General features: G+C 52.1%; 1 protein-coding gene across 1 annotated transcript in view; it reads right to left on the bottom strand.

Annotated features, from left to right (window-relative positions):
- Positions 1-22,254, bottom strand: part of LOC123766585 (phosphoribosylformylglycinamidine synthase) — a 452,541-nt gene that overhangs the window by 376,997 nt on the left and 53,290 nt on the right. The window contains exons 3-4 of the mRNA XM_069302853.1: positions 7,785-7,926; positions 5,357-5,507 (exon numbers count right to left, since the gene is read on the bottom strand). Of these exons, the coding sequence (XP_069158954.1) occupies positions 5,357-5,507; positions 7,785-7,926 (293 nt within the window). The remainder of the gene's footprint in view (positions 1-5,356; positions 5,508-7,784; positions 7,927-22,254) is intronic.

Here is a 22,254-nt window from a genome sequence, read left to right as displayed (position 1 = left end):
ATTCATTTTGCATTAAAATTGTATTGTATAATAGTACTGGATACAATATCAAGAGTATTCTAATTATTGAGTTTAAGTCACCATCAGTGACGTCACGAATCAGATCTAACTTTTAAAGCGGAGTGACCGGCGGTCATAGGTCATCAGGGGTTGACAGGTCTACTATTTCTCAAAGTTTTAATAACCATTTTTGTGATCGGGAACAGCTCTGCCGTTAGAGGCTTGTGTAATTTATTTCAGTAAAATAATTCAACCAGTCTGGATCAATTAAGTACAACAGAGTTTAATTGTTATAACTTAAACCTTGCTAGTAACTTGGAAACTTTGACTAGGCGGAAGGTTACAATGTTCTTGTCTGGGGTAGACCAGACGAGGAAAAGAGCAGTGGGGTCACGGAAGCAGCTGGGAGAGGTCAAACATCTTACCTCTCCCCAAGACCAACCAAGACAACTAGCTGGTCGCCCAAGGTATAGTTGCTATTGTTAAGTATAGAAATAGTCTCATTTGCCACTCAGGTCAAGTAGGGAGTGTTAAAGTGATAGGGAGTGAACCTATTTAGATTTTGTTTTAGTTTTCTTTTAATAAATTAAATTTGTTATTAATTTGCATTTTATTGTTTCCATGTGTTTTATGTGTATACTTGTCCTGGTCACGTGGTCCACACGAGGCAGAGTTGCATTGGGCGCCGATTCTAACATCGAATCGGAATTATCATTACCGTGTAATTTATTCCACACTCAAGGTCATCGTTTATAGTGGGGATCAAGCCCCAAGGTTGATTAATTAGCGTGATCGATCCAGACCTCGATCATTGCTCTTGTATTACTGGTCTGGTGGTGGCAGCAGAGGTGACTCTAGGGTTTTGTTCAGAGCTTAGGTCACGTCATACTGGGTGTAGAATCCTAAGTCGGTCAATCGTCTTAGGACCACGTGGCGTGGAGTTGGCTTTGTTAAAAGTTTTGGAGTCCCTTGGTTTAGAAATAAAAGTAAGAATACGGGTAGAGGGAGTAGAAAGAAGGAAGTAAAGAGAGAGGAACCCAAACCCGTGTTACAGGAACAAGTTAGGTGAGAAGGTGGTGGAGGCCAAGACCGTCAGTAGTTTCAAATCGTTACATGACAGAGTGCTGGGAAGACGGGACACCACGAGCATAGTTCTTATCCTGTAACTACACTTGGGTAATAACACTTTGGTAATAACTCCAGCACAGCTGCTCGAACAACCGACGAGTGACCCGAGTGCGCTCCAAAAAACAGTCAAAGGCGGGATTGCAGACTCAACTATGCTGCAGGAGGGAGAGAAGGAAATAGTCCAAGAGTCCCAGGTAAACCTGAACGACCGTTGTCAACTCACGCCATTCAAGAGCACGAGTCTGACAGAAACGAATGCCAAGCCCCCAACGAAAAGAAAGGGCAGTCTGCCAACTACGAAGACTCTGGACCCTTGTAACACCCAGTATGGAAAAAAAAGGAGCCAACTCAAAAGAAGAATCCATTATCGAGCCATAATCCGGGTCTCGCAGGAGGTAAACCGCAATGGCCTCCCACACTTCCCTCGGTGGGATGCCGAAAACCTCTGAAAAGAAGGAACCGAATAACCCAAGGGAACCCCGGTACCAAATTCGGGGAGGAGTCGTACTCTTATCAAAATCGTATAGAGTGGGGGGGGGATACAAAAATCCCTCCCTTGTAACAACACCAGGGTTCGTATCCTGGCTGGGGAGGATTTACTGGGAGCAAATCTTTAACTGTAATTCTGTTTAACGCAATAGTAAAATGTGTACTTGGTTGTAACAACGATTCTTTGCGGCGGGGATCGTATTCCAGGGACCTGCCCGAAACGCTGTGCGTACTAGTGGCTGTACAAGAATGTAACAACTCTTGTATATATCTATAAAAAAAAAAAGCCCGGCACTAAGGGTACCAACACCCAAGCGTGGTCAAACGGGGCACAAGCACCCTCAAGTCAACTCCTCTCCAGCTCCGAGATCCTCCCCGTCAGGAACCAGGGTTGAGCTGTCCTCCGAACCCTTTGCCTCTATAGAAACAGCAGAGTCCACCAGAAAAACAGGGATGAAGGGGGGCCCACTGACACGACCCAAAAGCTTCGGAAGGAGGAACATGCCCGAATGCCTCTGCAGGCGATCCGGAAGGGGCAATCCCCCGAGTCTCACAACCAGGCAAACCCTGCTCTGACTCTGAAACCCTCAGATGGTTGGGGAGCTGAGAGTAGCATGAATAACAGCAGGGGGAAGGACTAAGGGGCACGAACGAAACCAAAGTCGAGGTCCCTATAACCAAAACGGGGAAGCTGCAGGACATCTGGAAAGGCAAGCAACCTCGCACGTTGCCACAACCTAAACGCACATGCAACGCTGAAACTACTTGCACCCGAATATCAATCTCGATGGACAGGGTGAATTTGAGTACAAGCAAGGAACACCACTCACAGGAGTCTCTGTCAAAGGTGTCACTGACCCAACAGGCAGCATGGAGGAGGCGTGCCTCCTCCATGCTGCCTCCGTCCACAGGGTTGTGGGCCTCTGCCCCACAACCCAGTGCGACCCCCCCCGCCCCCACAACCCAGTGCGACCTCCCCCCGCCCCCACAACCCAGTGCGACCCCCCCCCCCAACAACCCAGTGCGACCTCCCCTTTCCCCCGCCCCCACAACCCAGTGCGACCCCCACCCCCCGCCCCCACAACCCAGTGCGACCCCCCCTCCCGCCCCCACAACCCAGTGCGACCCCCCCGCCCGCCCCCACAACCCAGTGCGACCCCCCCTCCCGCCCCCACAACCCAGTGCGACCCCCCCTCCCGCCCCCACAACCCAGTGCGACCCCCCCTCCCGCCCCCACAACCCAGTGAGACCCCCCCTCCCGCCCCCACAACCCAGTGCACAACCCAGTGCCGACCCCCCCCACCTCCACAACCCAGTGCGACCCCCCCCGCCCCCACAACCCAGTGCGACCTCCCCCCGCCCCCACAACCCCGTGCGACCTCCCCCGCCCCGACAACCCAGTGCGACCCCCCTCCCGCCCCCACAACCCAGTGCCGACCCCCCCCCCCCACCTCCACAACCCAGTCCGACCCCCCCCCCACCTCCACAACCCAGTCCGACCACCCCCCCACCTCCACAACCCAGTCCGACCCCCCCCCCGCCCCCACAACCCAGTGCGACCCCCCCTCCCGCCCCCACAACCCAGTCCGACCCCCCCCCACCTCCACAACCCAGTGCGACCCCCCTCCCGCCCCCACAACCCAGTGCCGACCCCCCCCCCCCACCTCCACAACCCAGTCCGACCCCCCCCCCACCTCCACAACCCAGTCCGACCACCCCCCCACCTCCACAACCCAGTCCGACCCCCCCCCCGCCCCCACAACCCAGTGCGACCCCCCCTCCCGCCCCCACAACCCAGTCCGACCCCCCCCCACCTCCACAACCCAGTCCGACCCCCCCCCCCCGCCTCCACAACCCAGTGCGACCCCCCCCCCAAAACCCAGTGCGACCCCCCCCCCAAAACCCAGTGCAACCTTCCCCCGCCCCCACAACCCAGTGTGACCCCCCCACCCCGCCCCCACAACCCAGTGTGACCCCCCACGCCACCCCCACAACCCAGTGTGACCCCCACCCCGCCCCCACAACCCAGTGTGACCCCCCCCCCACCCCGCCCCCACAACCCAGTGTGACCCCCCACCCCGCCCCCACAACCCAGTGTGACCCCCCCACCCCGCCCCCACAACCCAGTGTGACCCCCCACCCCGCCCCCACAACCCAGTGTGACCCCCCACCCCGCCCCCACAACCCAGTGTGACCCCCCCCCCCACCCCGCCCCCACAACCCAGTGTGACCCCCCACCCCGCCCCCACACCCACAACCCAGTGTGACCCCCCACCCCGCCCCCACAACCCAGTGTGACCCCCCCCCCCACAACCCAGTGCGACCCCCCGCCCCACAACCCTGTGCGACCCCCCGCCCCACAACCCAGTGCGACCCCCCGCCCCACAACCCAGTGCGACCCCCCGCCCCACAACCCTGTATCCCCCTGTATCCCCTGTCCTCCGTCCCACAACCCTGTGCGACCCCCCTATCCTCCGTCCCACAACCCTGTGCGACCCCCCTGTCCTCCATCCCACAACCCTGTGCGACCCCCCTGTCCTCCGTCCCACAACCCTGTGCGACCCCCCTATCCTCCGTCCCACAACCCTGTGCGACCCCCCGCCGTCCGTCCCACAACCCTGTGTGCCCCCAGTCCCACAACCCTGTGCGACCCCCCCGTCCTCTGTCCCACAACCCTGTGTGCCCCCCCACCCCAAAACCCAGTGCGACCCCCCGCACTCCGTCCCACATCCCTGTGCAACCCCCTCGCTCTCCGTCCCACAACCCTGTGCGACCCCCCCCCCTGCCCTCCATCCCACAACCCTGTGCAATCCCCCCCCCCTGCCCTCCGTCCCACAACCCTGTGCGACCCCCCCCCCACCCTCCGTCCTACAACACTGTGCGACTCCCCCCCCCCCCCCGCCCTCCGTCCCACAACCCTGTATCCCCCACCTCAACCCTGCACCCCTCGCTCTCCATCCCACAACTCTTCCCCCCCCCTGCCCTCCATCCCACAACCCTACCCCACACCCTGCCCTCCATCCCACAACCCTACCCCACCCTCCTGCCCTCCATCCCACACCCTGCCCTCCATCCCACAACCCTACCCCACCCTCCTGCCCTCCATCCCACACCCTGCCCTCCATCCCACACCCTGCCCTCCATCCCACACCCTGCCCTTCATCCCACAACCCTACCCCACCCCCTGCCCTCCATCCCACAACCCTACCCCACACCCTGCCCTCCATCCCACAACCCTACCCCACCCCCTGCCCTCCATCCCACAACCCTACCCCACCCCCTGCCCTCCATCCCACAACCCTACCCCACACCCTGCCCTCCATCCCACAACCCTACCCCACACCCTGCCCTCCATCCCACAACCCTACCCCACACCCTGCCCTCCATCCCACAACCCTACCCCACACCCTGCCCTCCATCCCACACCCTGCCCTCCATCCCACAACCCTACCCCACACCCTGCCCTCCATCCCACACCCTGCCCTCCATCCCACAACCCTACCCCACACCCTGCCCTCTATCCCACAACCCTACCCCACCCCCGTGCCCTCCATCCCACACCCTGCCCTCCATCCCACAACCCTACCCCACACCCTGCCCTCCATCCCATCACCCTACCCCACCCCCTGCTCTCCATCCCACAACCCTACCCCACCCCCTGCTCTCCATTCCACAACACTACCCCCCCCCCCGTCCTCCGTCCCACAACACTATTCTTCCTATTCTCCACAACACTCACCCATCAAATTGTTTGCCTCCTGTAGTGCTTCCTTGCCCTTTGTCAGGACATCAACCTCCCACCACGTCTGGGTGGCAGCCTCCTGCGTGAGGCTCTCTAGGGGCGTCTCGTACTCTTGCTGTGTCATTGGGTCATGCAGGGCTGCCACTAACTGGGGAACAATTGGAAAAATTAGGCTAATGGTTATTAACTTCACTACAGTTTTAACAAAAGTACTGAAGGTGGTAATTAAATGTATCACTTACGCTTGGTAATCTGAATGACTGTACAGGTATATCGGACCACCCCCATTCACATTAACAAAATTTGATGTTGCCTTGCTAGTAATGTCCATAAATGAACAGGCAATTTTTTTTGTTTGTGTTTTACTTTTGAATGCTGCCACAGCTTACTTATAATTAATGAATTCCTTCAGGTTAATGAGACTCACATTACCTTACACGACATTCAAAACTAAAATTTCTCAATGCAAAATCTCATTTAAATAATTTAATCATTTCATAAACACAAGGTAAACCAAAAAAGTACCATTTCATAATTTACTGAAATTTGTTAATTCTATCAAATGACAAATTTCCACCACAAGATTGTCATGTACAGAAACGGCAACTGTACAGTTCACAACTATTCTGATGGCTTCCTACCCTATCACGAACCAGTTGCCAAAGCCAACCCAAGTACAGTACTGTATTGTAAAAATAAAAATAGTCGAGTGTCCCAAATCATGAAGGCAGATATCGGCAGCTGTATAAAGCACTTGGAATACCCGTGAAAAAATTATGTCATTGTATGAAGCAGCCACCCAAATGCAATAAAATACTGTATTAATTTAAAATGTTACTCGAATGATTTGCAGGATGAAAGCTATACTTTCCACTCTACATAGCTTGCCAAACAAACATTTTTAATACAGATAATTAAATTTAGATGTATTACTTTTGCCAGCCTGCAACATTATTGTGTGTATAGAACCTGGTACTATTATTTCCAAACCACCCATCAGAAAATGAAGGAACATCATTTCTTCATTTTCTGATAATGCGGTTTGGCTATCTTAACTTAAGCCACATTATTGTGACTCACAGTCTGCACCTGGCATTACAGATCTCCTTTATTAAAAATATGTTAGTAAAGAAAAAACCTACAAATCCTTAATGGAGATAATTAAGTCAATAACATGCCTGAAAACATACTGCAATCATGAAATGAAAAATTTCATTTCAGTCCATCCTTCATGAGGTCACAAAATTGACAAATAGTCCCTTTTCCTTCAAATGGTGTATACCTGGTGTGCATTCTGGTAGTAGTTCTATCCTTCGAGCCCGAACTGGGACCAGGCCCTACTTGTGATAACTGTCAGAGAGGCTTTTAATCCTTTACTATATAATGCTAAATACTGTAAGCAAAGAGGCCTCTAGATTTATTATAAACCCACTACAGATTGACCTGAACTATGTATAACTATTTGGTTTGAACACTTTCAAGAAACTGTATTAATAACAGGGTTTTGCAAAACACTCCCCCTCACTACCATTACTCCCACCATCACTAAACTGATGTACTAAAATTGCCCAAACTTAACCCGAGGAGCCTCGGCTGGAAAACAGGATATACGTCAATTTTACAAGCCCCTATGATTTTTAGTTCATCAGTTTTTGGCCATTGAAGAATTTTATGTCAAAATGCAATGTACCGTTCAAGACAACAAGTTGGTATATTTATACAGTAATATTCAATTTACTTTTCTACCAATATTTATGCAGATTGAACTATAGAAATTGAAAAGATCATTGAAACAATAATAGTGTGTTAGTGTTGAAACATTAGTACATAAGCAGATCAATTATGATAATTAAGACCCTCAATTTTTTTTTTTACTTTGCCAAAAGGGAAATTTAGTTTACTTAGGGAGGTAAATTGCTTCCAGTTTCTAGTTTAATGTAAAACTATATTCTTTAATGTTAAACTATACAGTATTAGTTTTAATTACAACTATATAAAGTATATTCATATTCTATTCTATATAAAACTAAATTGTAGTAAACTATAATTTTATTTAACATCACTTAAAACATCGTGCACCTCCAAGGTCACCATCAGACCAAGGCTCACTAGCTGCATACTGATTATATACAACTACTGGTACATATTTGGATTTTTACACCACTGCATGCACCTTTCAATTTGCTTACAGTCAAAAGTACTTGCGAACATCTGAGAAATTCTGGGAATGAAACTTAATCTTTCTTGAAAATATGGAAAATGATGAAGTCAATTTCTTTTGTACCAGCAGATATAGAACGGCTTTGAAATTTGGAAGTGTACATTTTATTTAGGACATCTGAATTCAGCAATGGCAACTACACCTCCCAAATTCCCTCAAAAGTATCATTCATGAATGGTACAGGTTATATTAAATCTTACCAACCTTTTTCCTTTTCTCAGGGTCAAACTTTCCCTTAACAGTAACCAAATAACGGTGGGCTCGTTCTACCCTTTTCACAGATGTCAACCCCATTGCCTGGCATATGCTGACTGCGTTGGTGCTCCAGGCAGTTGTGAAATTCAATCTGTAATAGCATATATTGTGGTACATATTCTAAATATTAAAAACAAAAAACAAACCAGCGTTGAATGTAATGAAACGCCATTTTCTGGGCGAGTCCCGTTGGCTCCCCGGAGCTATCCAGGCTGAATGGATATGTATAACTTTCTGGCATCAGTCAAAGTGCTAGGAGTTCTTGCCTACCGGGGACCACAAGCCAGAACCTGGCCCCCTCAGAGAGGCACGAGGAGCCTATAGAAACCTCTTTGTGATTGGAAGCATTCTATGTCTGCCATCGACCGGGACAGGCACCCAGAAAGGTAGGCGCCCCAAAACAAACCCCTATCCTGTTGAAATTATTGCTACCGAAAGCCGAACGAGTGGACAAGACTCCCCAAACAAAATTATCAAACTAGCATGACGTCATCACGTCGCCGCGCCACCGTCTGCGCAACCCCCTCCCCGAGAGGGGGAAGGGGGAGCCCCAGACCCTCCACGCCGGCGATCCAACTGGCAGTTCTTAGGCTGGATGTCAAATACGCGAAAAACGCCGCCGACCGGAGGGAGGACGGGATGCCGGGGAGCCTCCGGGACTCGCCCAGAAAATGGCGTTTCATTACATTCAACGCTGGTTTTCTGGGGGGAGCCCCGTCGGCTCCCCGGAGCTACCTCCCCAAAGATAAGTAAAACATGGAACTGGGAGGCGGATACCACACGTCCTAACTGAATAACCAAAACCAGAAACAAAAAGACCAAAACGAGAAGAAAAAGACCACCCAGGCCAACGACCAGGACGGCCCCAAAACTCAAGAGCAGGCCAGAGGGGAACAACGCCCAGGACAGCAAGTGGAATGGAGCAGAAGGAACCGCAACACTGAACGCAAGAAGGCGCAGCTCTGCCAGCACCACCCAACATGAGGTGACAGGACAATCCCAGACGACGGTCCCAGAACAACCCTGAAGGGAATACAAGCCAACCCTATCAAAGACCGAAGGACCCTTCGCAATGATAGAAAAACCACACACTGCCCCCCCGAGACGAAACACGCAGGTGGGAGACCAATAACCTGGTCCCAATAACCTGGGACCTGTGTTCAGATTCGCAAAACGCGAAGCTAAAAACAGTGACTCCGCAACCCAAAGGAGCAATATAACCAGCTCCAGCAGGGAAGAATGAGACACGCATCCCCGAGGCATCCAAGAGGATAACTACCGAGGACGAGAACCGCAGGAAAGCAAAAACACCCGGTCCGGAAAAGGAACAAAGAATAACCAAAACCAGGACCGGAACCCAGCAAACCCGGTTCCAAGAAAAGGAACCAGGAAAGCAGGAGCGGCAGACCGAAAAGTCCACACCCCCCCACAGACAGCGCAACCCGAAGCCTGCAGAAAACCACACAGAAATCGCAGGAACTCGGTATCAAAACGGAACACTGGAGAAGTCCAAAAGCAGGACATGGAACATGGACAGAGGCCCACTGGAGCACCAAACAGGAAAACCAAGAAGCACTGACCCAGACACAAAGTGTAGCATGGGGAGGAAAAACGGAAATAAATAAGGAAACCACGAATACGGCCCAAGGAGCAGCCGGGAAGTAACGTACACGACCAACTACAAAATGTGTAGAGGAGCGCGTACATACCTGAGGGACCTTACGGACAGCAGGGTTAACTTGAGGTTCTTGAGAAGATCTCTCCCTCGGCTATATGAGGGTGCAGTCGGGCACCGAAGATAGGCAAGGAAAGTGTCCAGACAGGGAAAAGACCCAGAAGTCTACAACGAAAACAAAAGAACCGAAATGAGGGGCAGAGCCCCACCGGACAACAAAGAACAAAAGATGGACAAAGGGCACTAAAGACGCACGCAAGGTGACCAAACACCACACCAAACACCCCAGTTAGGAGCCATCGACGCAATCCCAACAAGCAGGGAAGAGTAAACAAGGATGGAACAGTGAACAAGGGTGGCAGAAGGAGTAGAGTATCCCAAGAAGATACTCGCTCCAAACGCATGAGCCTAACGAGAGAAGCAAAGCTCCACAAAGTACCAACGACGGAACTCAAACCGTTCCGCACGTCCAACAAAAAGTCCTGCCAACCTGTGGGGAACTGAGGCGGCGCCCAAGCAAAAAACCAGCAGAGTAGCGAATAATAACTAGTCTACTGGCAAGTGTGGTCTAGAACAGACATTCAAGACACCGTACCAACACTCAGTGCGCCCAGCCCGCACCATTGCCCGCCAACGATCACCCACAACTACTGTATATGCAACAAAAGATAAGTAGTCCCTGAGTGTGTGTGTTAATTGACCAATCTCCATGAAACAATAGAAACTGGGATAGTGGCACACGCCACCTGTGCGGCAAAGTAACAGGCCTGGTGATGTGCGGAACCAATTACCCCGTAACGTGGTGGTGGGGCCCCACTATTGGTGCAAGGGCGGGTTGGACATGTAAGTGAGTGGGAATGTATGATAATCTTGTTTGAGGAGCTGTTCACTGGAGACAGTTAAGCAAATCCCAGCTGTGTCTGGGTACAAGTGACAGGATGAACAACCCAGCAGGTATTCCTCCTATCGAGGAGTGTTGTACATGCTGCTATGGCAGTGTGTCTACTCACAAGATGAGTGGCGCTGCCCAATAAACTCGCCCCTTGGAGCAAAATTTAATTTAAATTAGTAGCTGCCTCGCACGGGCCAAGAGGCCCTCCGCAGGGCCGTTGTATTTATGTCCGAATGCAGGTACGCACAAGGGGACACAGGAGGTAGTGAACACCCAAAGGACCCAGACTTTTTTTTTTTTTTTTTGAGATATATACAAGAGTTGTTACATTCTTGTACAGCCACTAGTACGCGTAGCGTTTCGGGCAAGTCCTTAATCCTATGGTCCCTGGAATACGATCCCCCTGCCGCGAAGAATCGTTTTTTCATCCAAGTACACATTTTACTGTTGCGTTAAACAGAGGCTACAGTTAAGGAATTGCACCCAGTAAATCCTCCCCGGCCAGGATACGAACCCATGACATAGCGCTCGCGGAACGCCAGGCGAGTGTCTTACCACTACACCACGGAGACTGCTGACTTAAAAAGAACCCGAGTAATGGCAGAGGGAAAGGAAGCAAAAAGCTCCAAAATGCCATGTGGAGGAGGCAGACGCCACCCACAGGAGCAAACAAGAAGACAGAGCCCAGAAGGCTCAGGAAACTGCGCAACCGTCAACTGACAGGGGAGGCATGGCCCAAGAGCCAGAGCTCAACCCCCGCAAGCACTACTAGGCAAGCACCCCACCACAAGTGAGAACCAGCACTAGGCCGACAGAAGCGCCAGACAAGACAACCTCACCTGCAGAGCAGACACACACGACCGTGCCACAACACAGGCGAGCCAAGTAACATACCAGGAGCAGCGCTAAAGGTGTGCCCAAAAGCCATGCATACTCGAGGCAGTAGGCACAGTATGTACCCTTACCTGAATAAAATGCGAGGTCGAAGGAGAATACGGCCAGAGGTGTGCGCCCTGCAGAAGACGAAACAGGACAAAAGGAGAACAAAGTGACATCCCCGACATAAGTCCAAAACACGCTCAGCATCCAGAGGGCCACGACCGGAGGGAGAAACGAGCAAGAAGCCGTAGAAAACCACGAGAAATGGCGCGAACACACGAGCATACCGCCCGTAAACAAAAACGCACACCGCGGCCCCAGCACACGAGGTACGAAACGCACCACCCGTCCACCGGGAGGCGTGGCTCGTACACCAGGCGGACACACAAATTGTACACACAACGCACAGACATCGTACAAACACCAGGAAGGTGTGCTGAACGAAGACAAAGAACGCCGAAACTGGAAGTAGAGACGACGCAAAAACAAAACAAGGCGAAAACGAAGCAAAAGAAAACAGATGATGGGAGGGAACCAACAAGGCCAACAAAAGACCCGATGGAAACCACATCGAAATTCAACAGACGTTCCAATAATATTGGAAGGTACGAAGAGACCTGTGAACCAACGAGAACGCTTTGCTCGAAACGAATGCCCGAAACACTTTGCGTAATAGTGGCTATAGGCATTGTATGTACTAGCCCTATCTATAAATCCATCATTCTTTGTAAAATCTCTTGGACGTACGTACCTTACCTAAATAAACATTTATGTTGATTATTTATTTAGAACCCCGACAAGCACCCCTCACCAAGGAACTTGCAGGTACAGTGCTTCCTCAGACTAACGAACCCCGCTCTATCGAATTCCCGGAAGAGCCGAACAAATTGAATTCGGTACCAAATGTTCAGTGGAACATACAAATGTTCGATTAAGTGAGGAATGTTCGTCCAAGCGGTCACCGAGGCCGAGCGTCAGAGCTGGCTGTCATCAACTATGATTCGCCAGAGTGTAAACAGTTATGTAGTGTTTTATCCCTACCCATTGTTTCTAGGGAGAAATGGTGATAAAAATTGTGATAAAATGGTGTCAGGGGGGCATTGGTGAGAGAGTTGTTGTCAGGAGGCAACACGTGCTCCCCCGCCCCCACCCTCCTTCCTCCACCTGACCACAGAGACCACTCACTCTCCTCTCGTCGTCAGATGCCAAGAGTCAATTTAATGATAATTATCGCATTATCTACACTGAAAATAGCCTTTTTATTAGAAAAATGTCATATTGGAGCAATAATAATGGTGAAAATTGTAATATATACAGTACATATTTTAAACAGTTTGAACACATTTCCTTTTCACAGAATTTTTAATACAATTGGGGTGTAGATAACAGCCGGCATTGTGTGGCCGGCCGGTCGCTCCCTGAGCCATTGGGGGGGGGGGGGGTGGTGGGTGGGAGGGGGGGGGTTGTTTCCTGGATCCCTCCCTCCCTCCTCTAACAGCCTACGTACTGTACTAATATCTATTTAGAATAAATTTTGAGGAGGCCAATAAAACAAGCACAGGTCGTGTGAACGTTAGGCCTTGGTGAGGTGGCTGGCATCATTTGTGGTGGTGTCAGGGGAGGCAGGTGGTGTCAGAGGAGGCAGGCGGTGTCATGGGAGGCAGGTGGGGTCAGGGGAGGCAGGTGGGGTCAGGGGAGGCAGGCGGTGTCAGGGGAGGCAGGTGGTGTCAGAGGAGGCAGGCGGTGTCATGGGAGGCAGGTGGTGTCAGGGGAGGCAGGCGGTGTCAGGGGAGGCAGGCGGTGTCAGGGGAGGCAGGTGGTGTCAGGGGAGGCAGGTGGTGTCAGGGGAGGCAGGTGGGGTCAGGGGAGGCAGGTGGGGTCAGGGGAGGCAGGTGGTGTCAGGGGAGGCAGGTGGGGTCAGGGGAGGCAGGCGGTGTCAGGGGTGGCAGGTGGGGTCAGGGGAGGCAGGTGGGGTCAGGGGAGGCAGGTGGGGTCAGGGGAGGCAGGTGGGGTCAGGGGTGGCAGGTGGGGTCAGGGGAGGCAGGTGGTGTCAGGGGAGGCACATGGGGTCAGGGGAGGCAGGTGGTGTCAGGGGAGGCACATGGGGTCAGGGGAGGCAGGTGGTGTCAGGGGAGGCAGGTGGGGTCAGGGGAGGCAGGTGGGGTCAGGGGAGGCAGGTGGGGTCAGGGGAGGCAGGTGGTGTCAGAGGAGGCAGGCGGTGTCATGGGAGGCAGGTGAGGTCAGGGGAGGCAGGTGAGGTCAGGGGAGGCAGGTGGGGTCAGGGGAGGCAGGCGGTGTCAAGGGAGGCAGGTGGTGGAAAGAGGCAGGTGGTGTCAGGGGAGGCAGGTGGTGTCAGGGGAGGCAGGTGGGGTCAGGGGAGGCAGGCGGTGTCAGGGGAGGCAGGTGGGGTCAGGGGAGGCAGGTGGTGGAAAGAGGCAGGTGGTGTCAGGGGAGGCAGGTGGGGTCAGGGGAGGCAGGTGGTGGAAAGAGGCAGGTGGTGTCAGGGGAGGCAGGTGGGGTCAGGGGAGGCAGGCGGTGTCAGGGGAGGCAGGTGGGGTCAGGGGAGGCAGGTGGGGTCAGGGGAGGCAGGTTGGATCAGGGGAGGCAGGTGGGGTCAGGGGAGGCAGGTGGGGTCAGGGGAGGCAGGTGGGGTCAGGGGAGGCAGGTGGGGTCAGGGTAGGCAGGTGGGGTCAGGGGAGGCAGGTGGTGGAAAGAGGCAGGTGGGGTCAGTGGTGGAAGGTGTTGTCAGGGGAGGTGGAAGTGGAGAGAGAAGGGTGGTGACCACGCATGGCTGCCAAACCTCTCATTCATACTCTCTTATAAATCTCAATCTTAGCTGTAAAATATTTATGCCAAAATATGTTAATTTTTGTGTATTAATATACATTATTAATCATTAACACGTTTTATTGTTTCCTGAAGAAAACAATAGCTGACTTGGCATTGTGGTGTGTATGGCCGGGTACCTGGGGGGTGGGGGTGGGGGGGTCCTGGAGGTGTGAGAGGAGACCTGTCAACCCATCATTTTTTTTTTGTCGGGCGAGTTGAGACGCTTCCAAGCCTGCTGTTTCAGTACACGGTGTGGGTGGTGTGGTATGGTTTGGGTGGTGTGGTGTGGTATGGTTTGGGTGGTGTGGTGTGGTGTGGTATGGTTTGGGTGGTGTGGTGTGGTTTGGGTGTGGGTGGGTTGGTGTGGGTGGTGTGGTTGGGTGTGGGGGATGATGTGGGGTGTGTGGGGGATGATGTGGGTGGTGGTGTGGGGAGTGTGGGTGGTGGGGGCGAATGGTGTTAGTGGTGTTGGGGATGGTGTGGGGGTGTGGGGGATGGTGTGGGTGGTGTGGGGGATGGTGTGGGTGGTGTGGGGGATGGTGTGGATGGTGTGGGGGATGATGTGGGTGGTGTGGGGTGTGTGAGTGGTGGTGTGGGGTGTGTGGGTGGTGGTGTGGGAAGTGTGGGTGGTGGGGGTGAATGGTGTTAGTGGTGTGGGGGATGGTGTGGGTGGTGTGGGGGATGGTGTGGGTGGTGTGGGGGATGGTGTGGGTGGTGTGGAGGATGGTGTGGGTGGTGTGGGGGATGGTGTGGGTGGTGTGGGGGATGGTGTGGGTGGTGTGGGGGATGGTGTGGGTGGTGTGGGGGGTGGTGTGGAGGATGGTGTGGGTGGTGTGGGTGGTGTGGGGGATGGTATGGGTGGTGTGGGGGATGGTATGGGTGGTGTGGGGGATGGTGTGGGTGGTGTGGGGGATGGTGTGGGTGGTGTGGGGGATGGTATGGGTGGTGTGGGGGATGGTGTGGGTGGTGTGGAGGATGGTGTGGGGATGGTGTGGGTGGTGTGGGGATGGTGTGGGTGGTGTGGGGGATGGTATGGGTGGTGTGGGGGATGGTATGGGTGGTGTGGGGATGGTATGGGTGGTGTGGAGGATGGTGTGGGTGGTGTGGAGGATGGTGTGGAGGATGGTGTGGGTGGTGTGGGGGATGGTGTGGGTGGTGTGGAGGATGGTGTGGGGGATGGTGTGGGTGGTGTGGAGGATGGTGTGGGTGGTGTGGAGGATGGTGTGGGTGGTGTGGAGGATGGTGTGGGTGGTGTGGAGGATGGTGTGGGTGGTGTGGGGGATGGTGTGGGTGGTGTGGAGGATGGTGTGGGTGGTGTGGAGGATGGTGTGGGTGGTGTGGAGGATGGTGTGGGTGGTGTGGAGGATGGTGTGGGTGGTGTGGAGGATGGTGTGAGTGGGGTGGGGGATGGTGATTCTCGCATCTCAGATTATTATTGACACCAAAAGAGCATGAAAGATATTATAATGAAGCACCACACAACAAAGAAACAAACTAATGTGTCCTGGCATATGTTTAAAAAAAAAAAAAAATAAGGTTGTTGGGGCCGGACGGATGGAACGAATTCCGCACTGGAACGAATCGGCTTCGCCCCATATAGTTCGTTCAAGTGAGGACACACTGTACAATGATACGAAACGGTTGAGGCCCTGCGTACTAGGCCAAGATAGAAATCCATCAATGTTTGTTGCACAGCTTGTATGGATGTACCTTACCTGAACACTTTTTTTATTTTATTTTTTTTTTGAACAGCATCGCGACATAAGAGCGAAAAGGGTAAGAAAAAGGGGGTGAAACACACCCCCCATGAACGACGGGATCGACGAACCCGAAGGAACATGGAACCGAACCCAGGGAGGGGTATACCCGAAAACAGGAACACAGAGGGAAGGAACAACCCTACTCTGAGGAACTGCCAACCCCACACCAAAGGTACAAGGACCCAAGAGGGGCAAACGAGGCCGAGGCCCCTCGGGCAACCCCTCCCTAACCCCGGGAACCTCTACGGCATGACCCAGGGCCGAGCCTCACCCCCAAAGCCCCAGCTTAACAAGGAAAAGCCGGGGCAGCCGTGCAAACACTAATGAAGGGAGCCCACTGGTCAGACCCATACGGCACGGGCTGGAGGAACCGACTCGAATGCCTCCGCCGCCACCCCTGAAGAGGAAAACCCCCGAGACCGCCCGAGTCTCAACCCAACCAGACCCCGCCCCAACCCCGAAACGCTCCTATGGTTCGGAGCAGGAAGCAAGGGAGGAAGTGAGTAGAACAGAAGGAGAGGAACAAGAAGCGGAAGGAGCCAGAGCCGAAGCGACCCCCACCCCCAAGTCCAGACCCCAACCACCAAAACGGGGCAGCCTCGGGGCATCCGGGGCCGCAAACCAAGAGCGTTGCAGCAACACACACCCTGCAAGCAACGCCGCAGCCGCCTGCACCCGATTATCAAGACCAGTGGCCTGGGTGAAGGAGAGCGCGTACTGACAACAATCATCGGACGACTCCGGGTCACAAGAACAAGTGCCCAACAGGCAGCATGGTGGAGGCACAACAGGTGAGTGTCACCCTGAGACAAGGGGACAGATCAACCTTCAAACTCGCAGGACACGAGGGGGACTCCGGGGACACATCTAGGGGACCACGGAGCCCTCGTGGGGTTTCCCAGGCCCCTTAGCCTTTGGTACACGCTAAGGGAAGCCCAGGCAGGGTACCGCGAACCGGCGCCCAAATCTACCAACAAACTGCTAAAGCTGAACCCCCGGGACGTGTCCACTTACGGGGGCCAAGCGGGGAGTACCGCCTACAGAAGAATTCAAAAGAAATTCACCTAGAACAGGAAAGGGGGACTATAGTAAAAGCAGACCCCCCACCAGGCAAAAACAAAAACAAAAGAAAAACCCCGCAAGAGGACAACGTACCCAGGCGGAACAGAGCCGGCCGCTGTTAATGGTGAAAACTAGCTGTGCAGTACCCCGCACCCCTGCCAGTGATGAAAACTACCACCTACCCAGAGACAAACCAGGGCAACAAAACCCCAGCCGACTCCAAGGGCGGCCCAGTACCGAGCAGTAAAGGACACAGCGGAGGCAGAACCCAAGGTGACTTGTGGAAGGTGTCTCCAAGCCCCAAGGGCAGTACTTACAGGGCACCTAGGGAAGATAGCCCTAGGTGCATGCAGCCCGAGTACTGTGGAATCTTGCTCCTGGCTCACACCCCACCGGTAGAGACAGTCCACACCACACGGCACAGAACTGAAACAAAAACCGGAGCCAGAGGCACTCGACCAGCCAGTATGACCATCAGCAGAGAACTGCCAGTTGGATCGCCGGCGTGGAGGGTCTGGGTCTCCCCCTTCCCCCTCTCGGGGAGGGGGGGGTTGCGCAGACGGTGGCGCGGCAACATGATGACGTCATGCTAGTTTGATAATTTTGTTTGGGGAGTTCTGTCCACTCGTTCGGCTTTCGGTAGCAATAATTTCACCAGAATAGGGGTTTGTTTTGGGGCGCCTACCTTTCTGGGTGCCTGTCCCAGTCGATAGCAGACATAGAATGCTCCCAATCACAAGGGGGTTTCTATAGGCAATTGCTCCTCGTGCCTCTCTGAGGGGGCCAGGTTCTGGCTTGTGGTCCCCAGTAGGCAAGAACTCCTAGCACTTTGACTGATGCCAAAAAATTATACATATCCATTCAGCCTGGATAGCTCCGGGGAGCCGACGGGGCTCCCCCCAGAAAAGCCCCGAAATCATCTCAAGATAACCTCAAGAAGAAGATAACCTTAGAATTTTTTTTATTGAGTATAATTGGACAGACAATAAATAAATAAGTAAAATAAATGTTTATTTAGGTAAGGTACATACATACAAGAAATTTTTACAAAGATTGGTGGTCTTATAGATAGAGCTAGTACATACAATGCCTAAAGCCACTATTACGCAAAGCGTTTCGGGCATGAAAAACTTAAATGATTAAAGCTTAATACTAATTGAGCATAAAGAGTAAAATGAAAACATGAAATGAAAACATAGCTGAAAAAGCAGCACAAATACAATTCTGTCGACAAACGGCGCTCTTTAAAAAAGACAGACATTGGTTGACAATAGAGGGGTAAGGTAGGTTACAGGGAATTTATTCGGTATAGCTTCGTTTTTATCTTAAATTGGTTGAGAGAGGTACAGTCTTTAACATGGTTGGGAAGGTCATTCCACAATCCGGGTCCCTTGATTTGTAGAGCATTTCTAGTTTGATCAAGTCGTACTCTAGGAATATCAAAACTGTATTTATTTCTGGTGTTTTGCTCATGGGTTCTGTTACAACATTCTATGAAGCTTTTGAGGTCAGGATTGGCATTACAGTTTAGCGTTTTATATATGTATAATACACATGAGAGAATGTGCAGTGACTTAATGTCTAACATATTCAGAGATTTGAGTAGGGGTACCGAGTGATGTCTGGGGCCAGAGTTGGATATTGTCCTAATAGCAGCTTTGTGTTGAGTAATTAGAGGACGTAAATGATTTTGGGTAGTAGAGCCCCAAGCACAAATACCATAGTTGAGATATAGATAGATAAGGGAGTAATAGAGAGTCACCAAGGCAGGGCGGGGTACATAATATCTGATCTTAGAAAGAATGCCAACAGTTTTTGAAACTTTGATATATTTAGAATGTGTCCCTGGAAATTCAGCTTGTGGTCAATGATAATGCCAAGGAATTTGCCATCTAATTTGTTACAAATTTGGGTATTGTTTATTTTGAGATTTATTTGATTAGAGGATTTATTGCCAAACAGAATATAGAAAGTTTTGTCAATGTTAAGGGTGAGTTTGTTGGCAGTTAGCCAAAGATGAACTTTATTTAGCTCAGTATTTACTGTGGCATTTAGAGCAAGGGGGTCAGGACTGGAGTAAATGAAGGTTGTGTCGTCAGCAAATAGAATTGGTTTGAGGTGTTGGGAGGCATTTGGAAGGTCATTAATGTAAATGAGAAAGAGGAGAGGGCCAAGTATGCTGCCCTGAGGAACACCAATGTTGATGGGTAGGGTAGGAGAAATTGAATTATTCACAGAAACATACTGGAGCCTGTCAGTAAGGTAGGATTTGAGGTATTGCAGGGAGTGTCCTCTGACTCCATAATGATGTAATTTAAGAAGAAGGTTTTGGTGGTTGACAGTGTTAAAAGCTTTACGCAGGTCCACAAATAACCCAACAGGGAACTCATTTTTATCAAGAGCTGTATGAATCGAGTTACGCATGCTAATAAGTGCATTGTTAGTGCTTTTTTTGGGTCTGAAGCCATATTGGCAAGGGCTAAGTATATTGTGTTTGGCTAGATACGATGCTAAACAAGGAAGTGAATGAGATGTATGTCAAGTTTTGTGAAATATATGATAAAGGCACAAAAAATTTATACCAAAACAGATGCAGAACTAGGAAACAGGATTGGTTCAATAGAAATTGCGAGAGGGTCAGAGACCAAAAGACACAAAAATGGAATCAATACAGGAAGAGGCCGAACCCCCAAACATACCAGCGATACAAAGATGCGAGAAACAACTACACTGCAGTGAGGAGAGAGGCAGAAAGAAATTTTGAAAAAGGGATTGCAGACAAATGTAAAACAGTACCAGGTCTATTCTATAAATTCATAAACAACAAATTGCAGGTAAAGGATAATATTCAGAGGTTGAAAAGGGGAAATAGATTCACGGAAAATGAAAAGGAAATGTGTGAAACACTAAACGAAAAGTTCCAAAGTGTGTTTGTACAAAATGAAATCTTTAGGGAACTAGACAATAAGAATTCCAGGGAACAACAGAGCACATAGAGGTGTCTAGAGATGAAGTGGAAAAAATGCTCAAGGAGCTAAGTAAGAACAAGGCAGTTGGTCCAGATGGAGTTTCACCATGGGTTCTGAGAGAATGTGCACCTGAGCTCAGCATTCCACTTCAACTGATTTTTCAGGCATCCCTGTGTACAGGAGTTGTAGCTGATGTGTGGAAAAAGGCTAACATAGTTCCAATCTACAAAAGTGGAAACAGGGAAGACCCCCTTAATTATAGACCTGTATCATTGACAAGTGTAATAGTCAAAATAATTGAAAAAACCAGCGTTGAATGTAATGAAACGCCATTTTCTGGGTGAGACCCGGAGGCTCCCCGGAGCTTTACCGGCTGATATGCTAATGTCAGACTTTGGCATCAGTCATGTGTATGGAGTTCTAGGGCCTACCGGGGACCACGAGCCAGAACCTGGCCCCCTCAGAGAGGCAAGGGGAGCAATGGCCTATAGAGACCCCCGTGTGGTTGGAAGCATTCTATGTCTGCCAGCGACCGGGTCAAGCATCCAGAGAGGTAAACATTCCAAAACAAACCCCTATTCTGGTGAAAATTGCTACCTAAGCCGAACTAGTGGATAGAACTCTTCAACAGAAAACAAGGAAACTAGTATGACGTCATACGTCACCGCGACGCTGTCTGCGCAGCTCCCCCCTCCCCGGGAGGGGGGAGGGGGAGCCCCAGACCTCCCACGCCGGCTATCCACCCATCAGTTCTGAGGCTGGATGTCAAAACACGCGAAAAACGCCGACTGGAGGGAGGGAGGGTTCCCGGGAAGCCTCCGGGTCTCACCCAGATAATGGCGTTTCATTACATTCAACGCTGGTTTTCTGGGGGGAGCCCCGTCGGCTCCCCGGAGCTAACTACCCACAGAGGAAGGTCAAAGGGACAGAACCGGGAGGCGGACACCACACACCCCCCAAGGAGGCGAGACAACCAGCAGCAAACGCCAACCCAAGGCGCCACAGCCCCGAAAATCTCGGGAACAACACGAGAACCACGAGCAGCAAGGCCCCTGCATGAACACCAAAAATCCATGCCCGAAAGACCGCAAGGCCACGTCGCCCAGACGGCAGCGAGAGCAGCGAAGCCACGAACGCCACAGGCATGAGGGAAGAACACAGGCAGCTTAGCCGCAAGAACACGGCTGACCACCCGGGACACTATCACCCGCGAACCAGGAAGAACAGAACCAGATCAACGCAAAACGCGCTCCGGACCCAAACGCCGTGGCACGCAAACAACAGTGGAGGGCCGCCACTGAACACAAAAACGACACACCCCCGGCCCGACCAACGAAGCACCAACAAACCCTGGACCCCTCCAGAATGCAGCAGCCCCACCCCGCGCCAGAAAAGATGGAGACTGCTGCCACCAAACAACCAAAATGCTAAAACCGAAGGAGCAAGAAAACTCAGCGACTCGACCCCCAGAGGCAAAGGCCCAAAGGAAAGAGCCGACGAAAAAACACACCGGAACCGAAGGGGCACTACCAACCGAGGAGAAGACAGAGCACGCTGACAAGAGACCAGGATGGTGCAAGTGGCGCACGAACAGGCCGGAGGTGAAACGACGCACAAGACAGCTTACTAATGGTGCAGAAGCAACACCAAGACCGAAAGCAAGCTGAAGCGGCTCCGCCTGCGCCGCACGAAAAGAGGCGACAGTATGTGGCAAGATGACGGCCCCCAACCCCCACTAGAAAACCAAGCCGAGAGTAAACCAAGCTAACAAGAGTAACCACCTAAGAAGGGACAGGAAAAGGAAGGACCGCCAAAATACCCCATACTGCCGCCAAGAGAAGCACGCAGGTGGGACACCTACCACGAAGCCACCCGACCACCAACCGGAGGTGAGACCACGAGGCAGAACATAAGCAGCCCCGACAAGGCCCCTCCGAGCCCAGGAAAAAGGCGGAGCCGCGAGAAGATCTCGGGCGCGACAACCGAAACCCAGGCGGCACAAGGAGATGGAACGTCTGCCAAACAGAAAAACTCCCCAAAGCATGCAAGCCCGCCAGGAGTTCAGAAACGACGGGTCCAACGCGAGACATCGCAAGACCCACCAAAAAAAAAAACAAAAAAAACGGTAGGGCAAGCTAGGAAACCAAAGAAGGCGGAAGGGTCGCCGCTAGAACAGTACCCGAACCAAGGGGCACGAACAACTGCAACAGACCGAGACAAAGAAGCACATCACAGGACACAGGCTGACCAACGCCTAAGAACACACGCAGAACATCCCTGCTGCAGAGGAGGCAGGAAGAAAGAGCAGAAGCACAAAAAAACCCAGGAGAACAACCAGGGGTGGACAATCAGG

The sequence above is a fragment of the Procambarus clarkii genome, chromosome 5 (assembly GCF_040958095.1).
Source record: "Procambarus clarkii isolate CNS0578487 chromosome 5, FALCON_Pclarkii_2.0, whole genome shotgun sequence".
Taxonomy (NCBI): Eukaryota; Metazoa; Arthropoda; class Malacostraca; order Decapoda; family Cambaridae; genus Procambarus; species Procambarus clarkii.
This window is presented reverse-complemented; position numbering and strand designations above follow the sequence as displayed.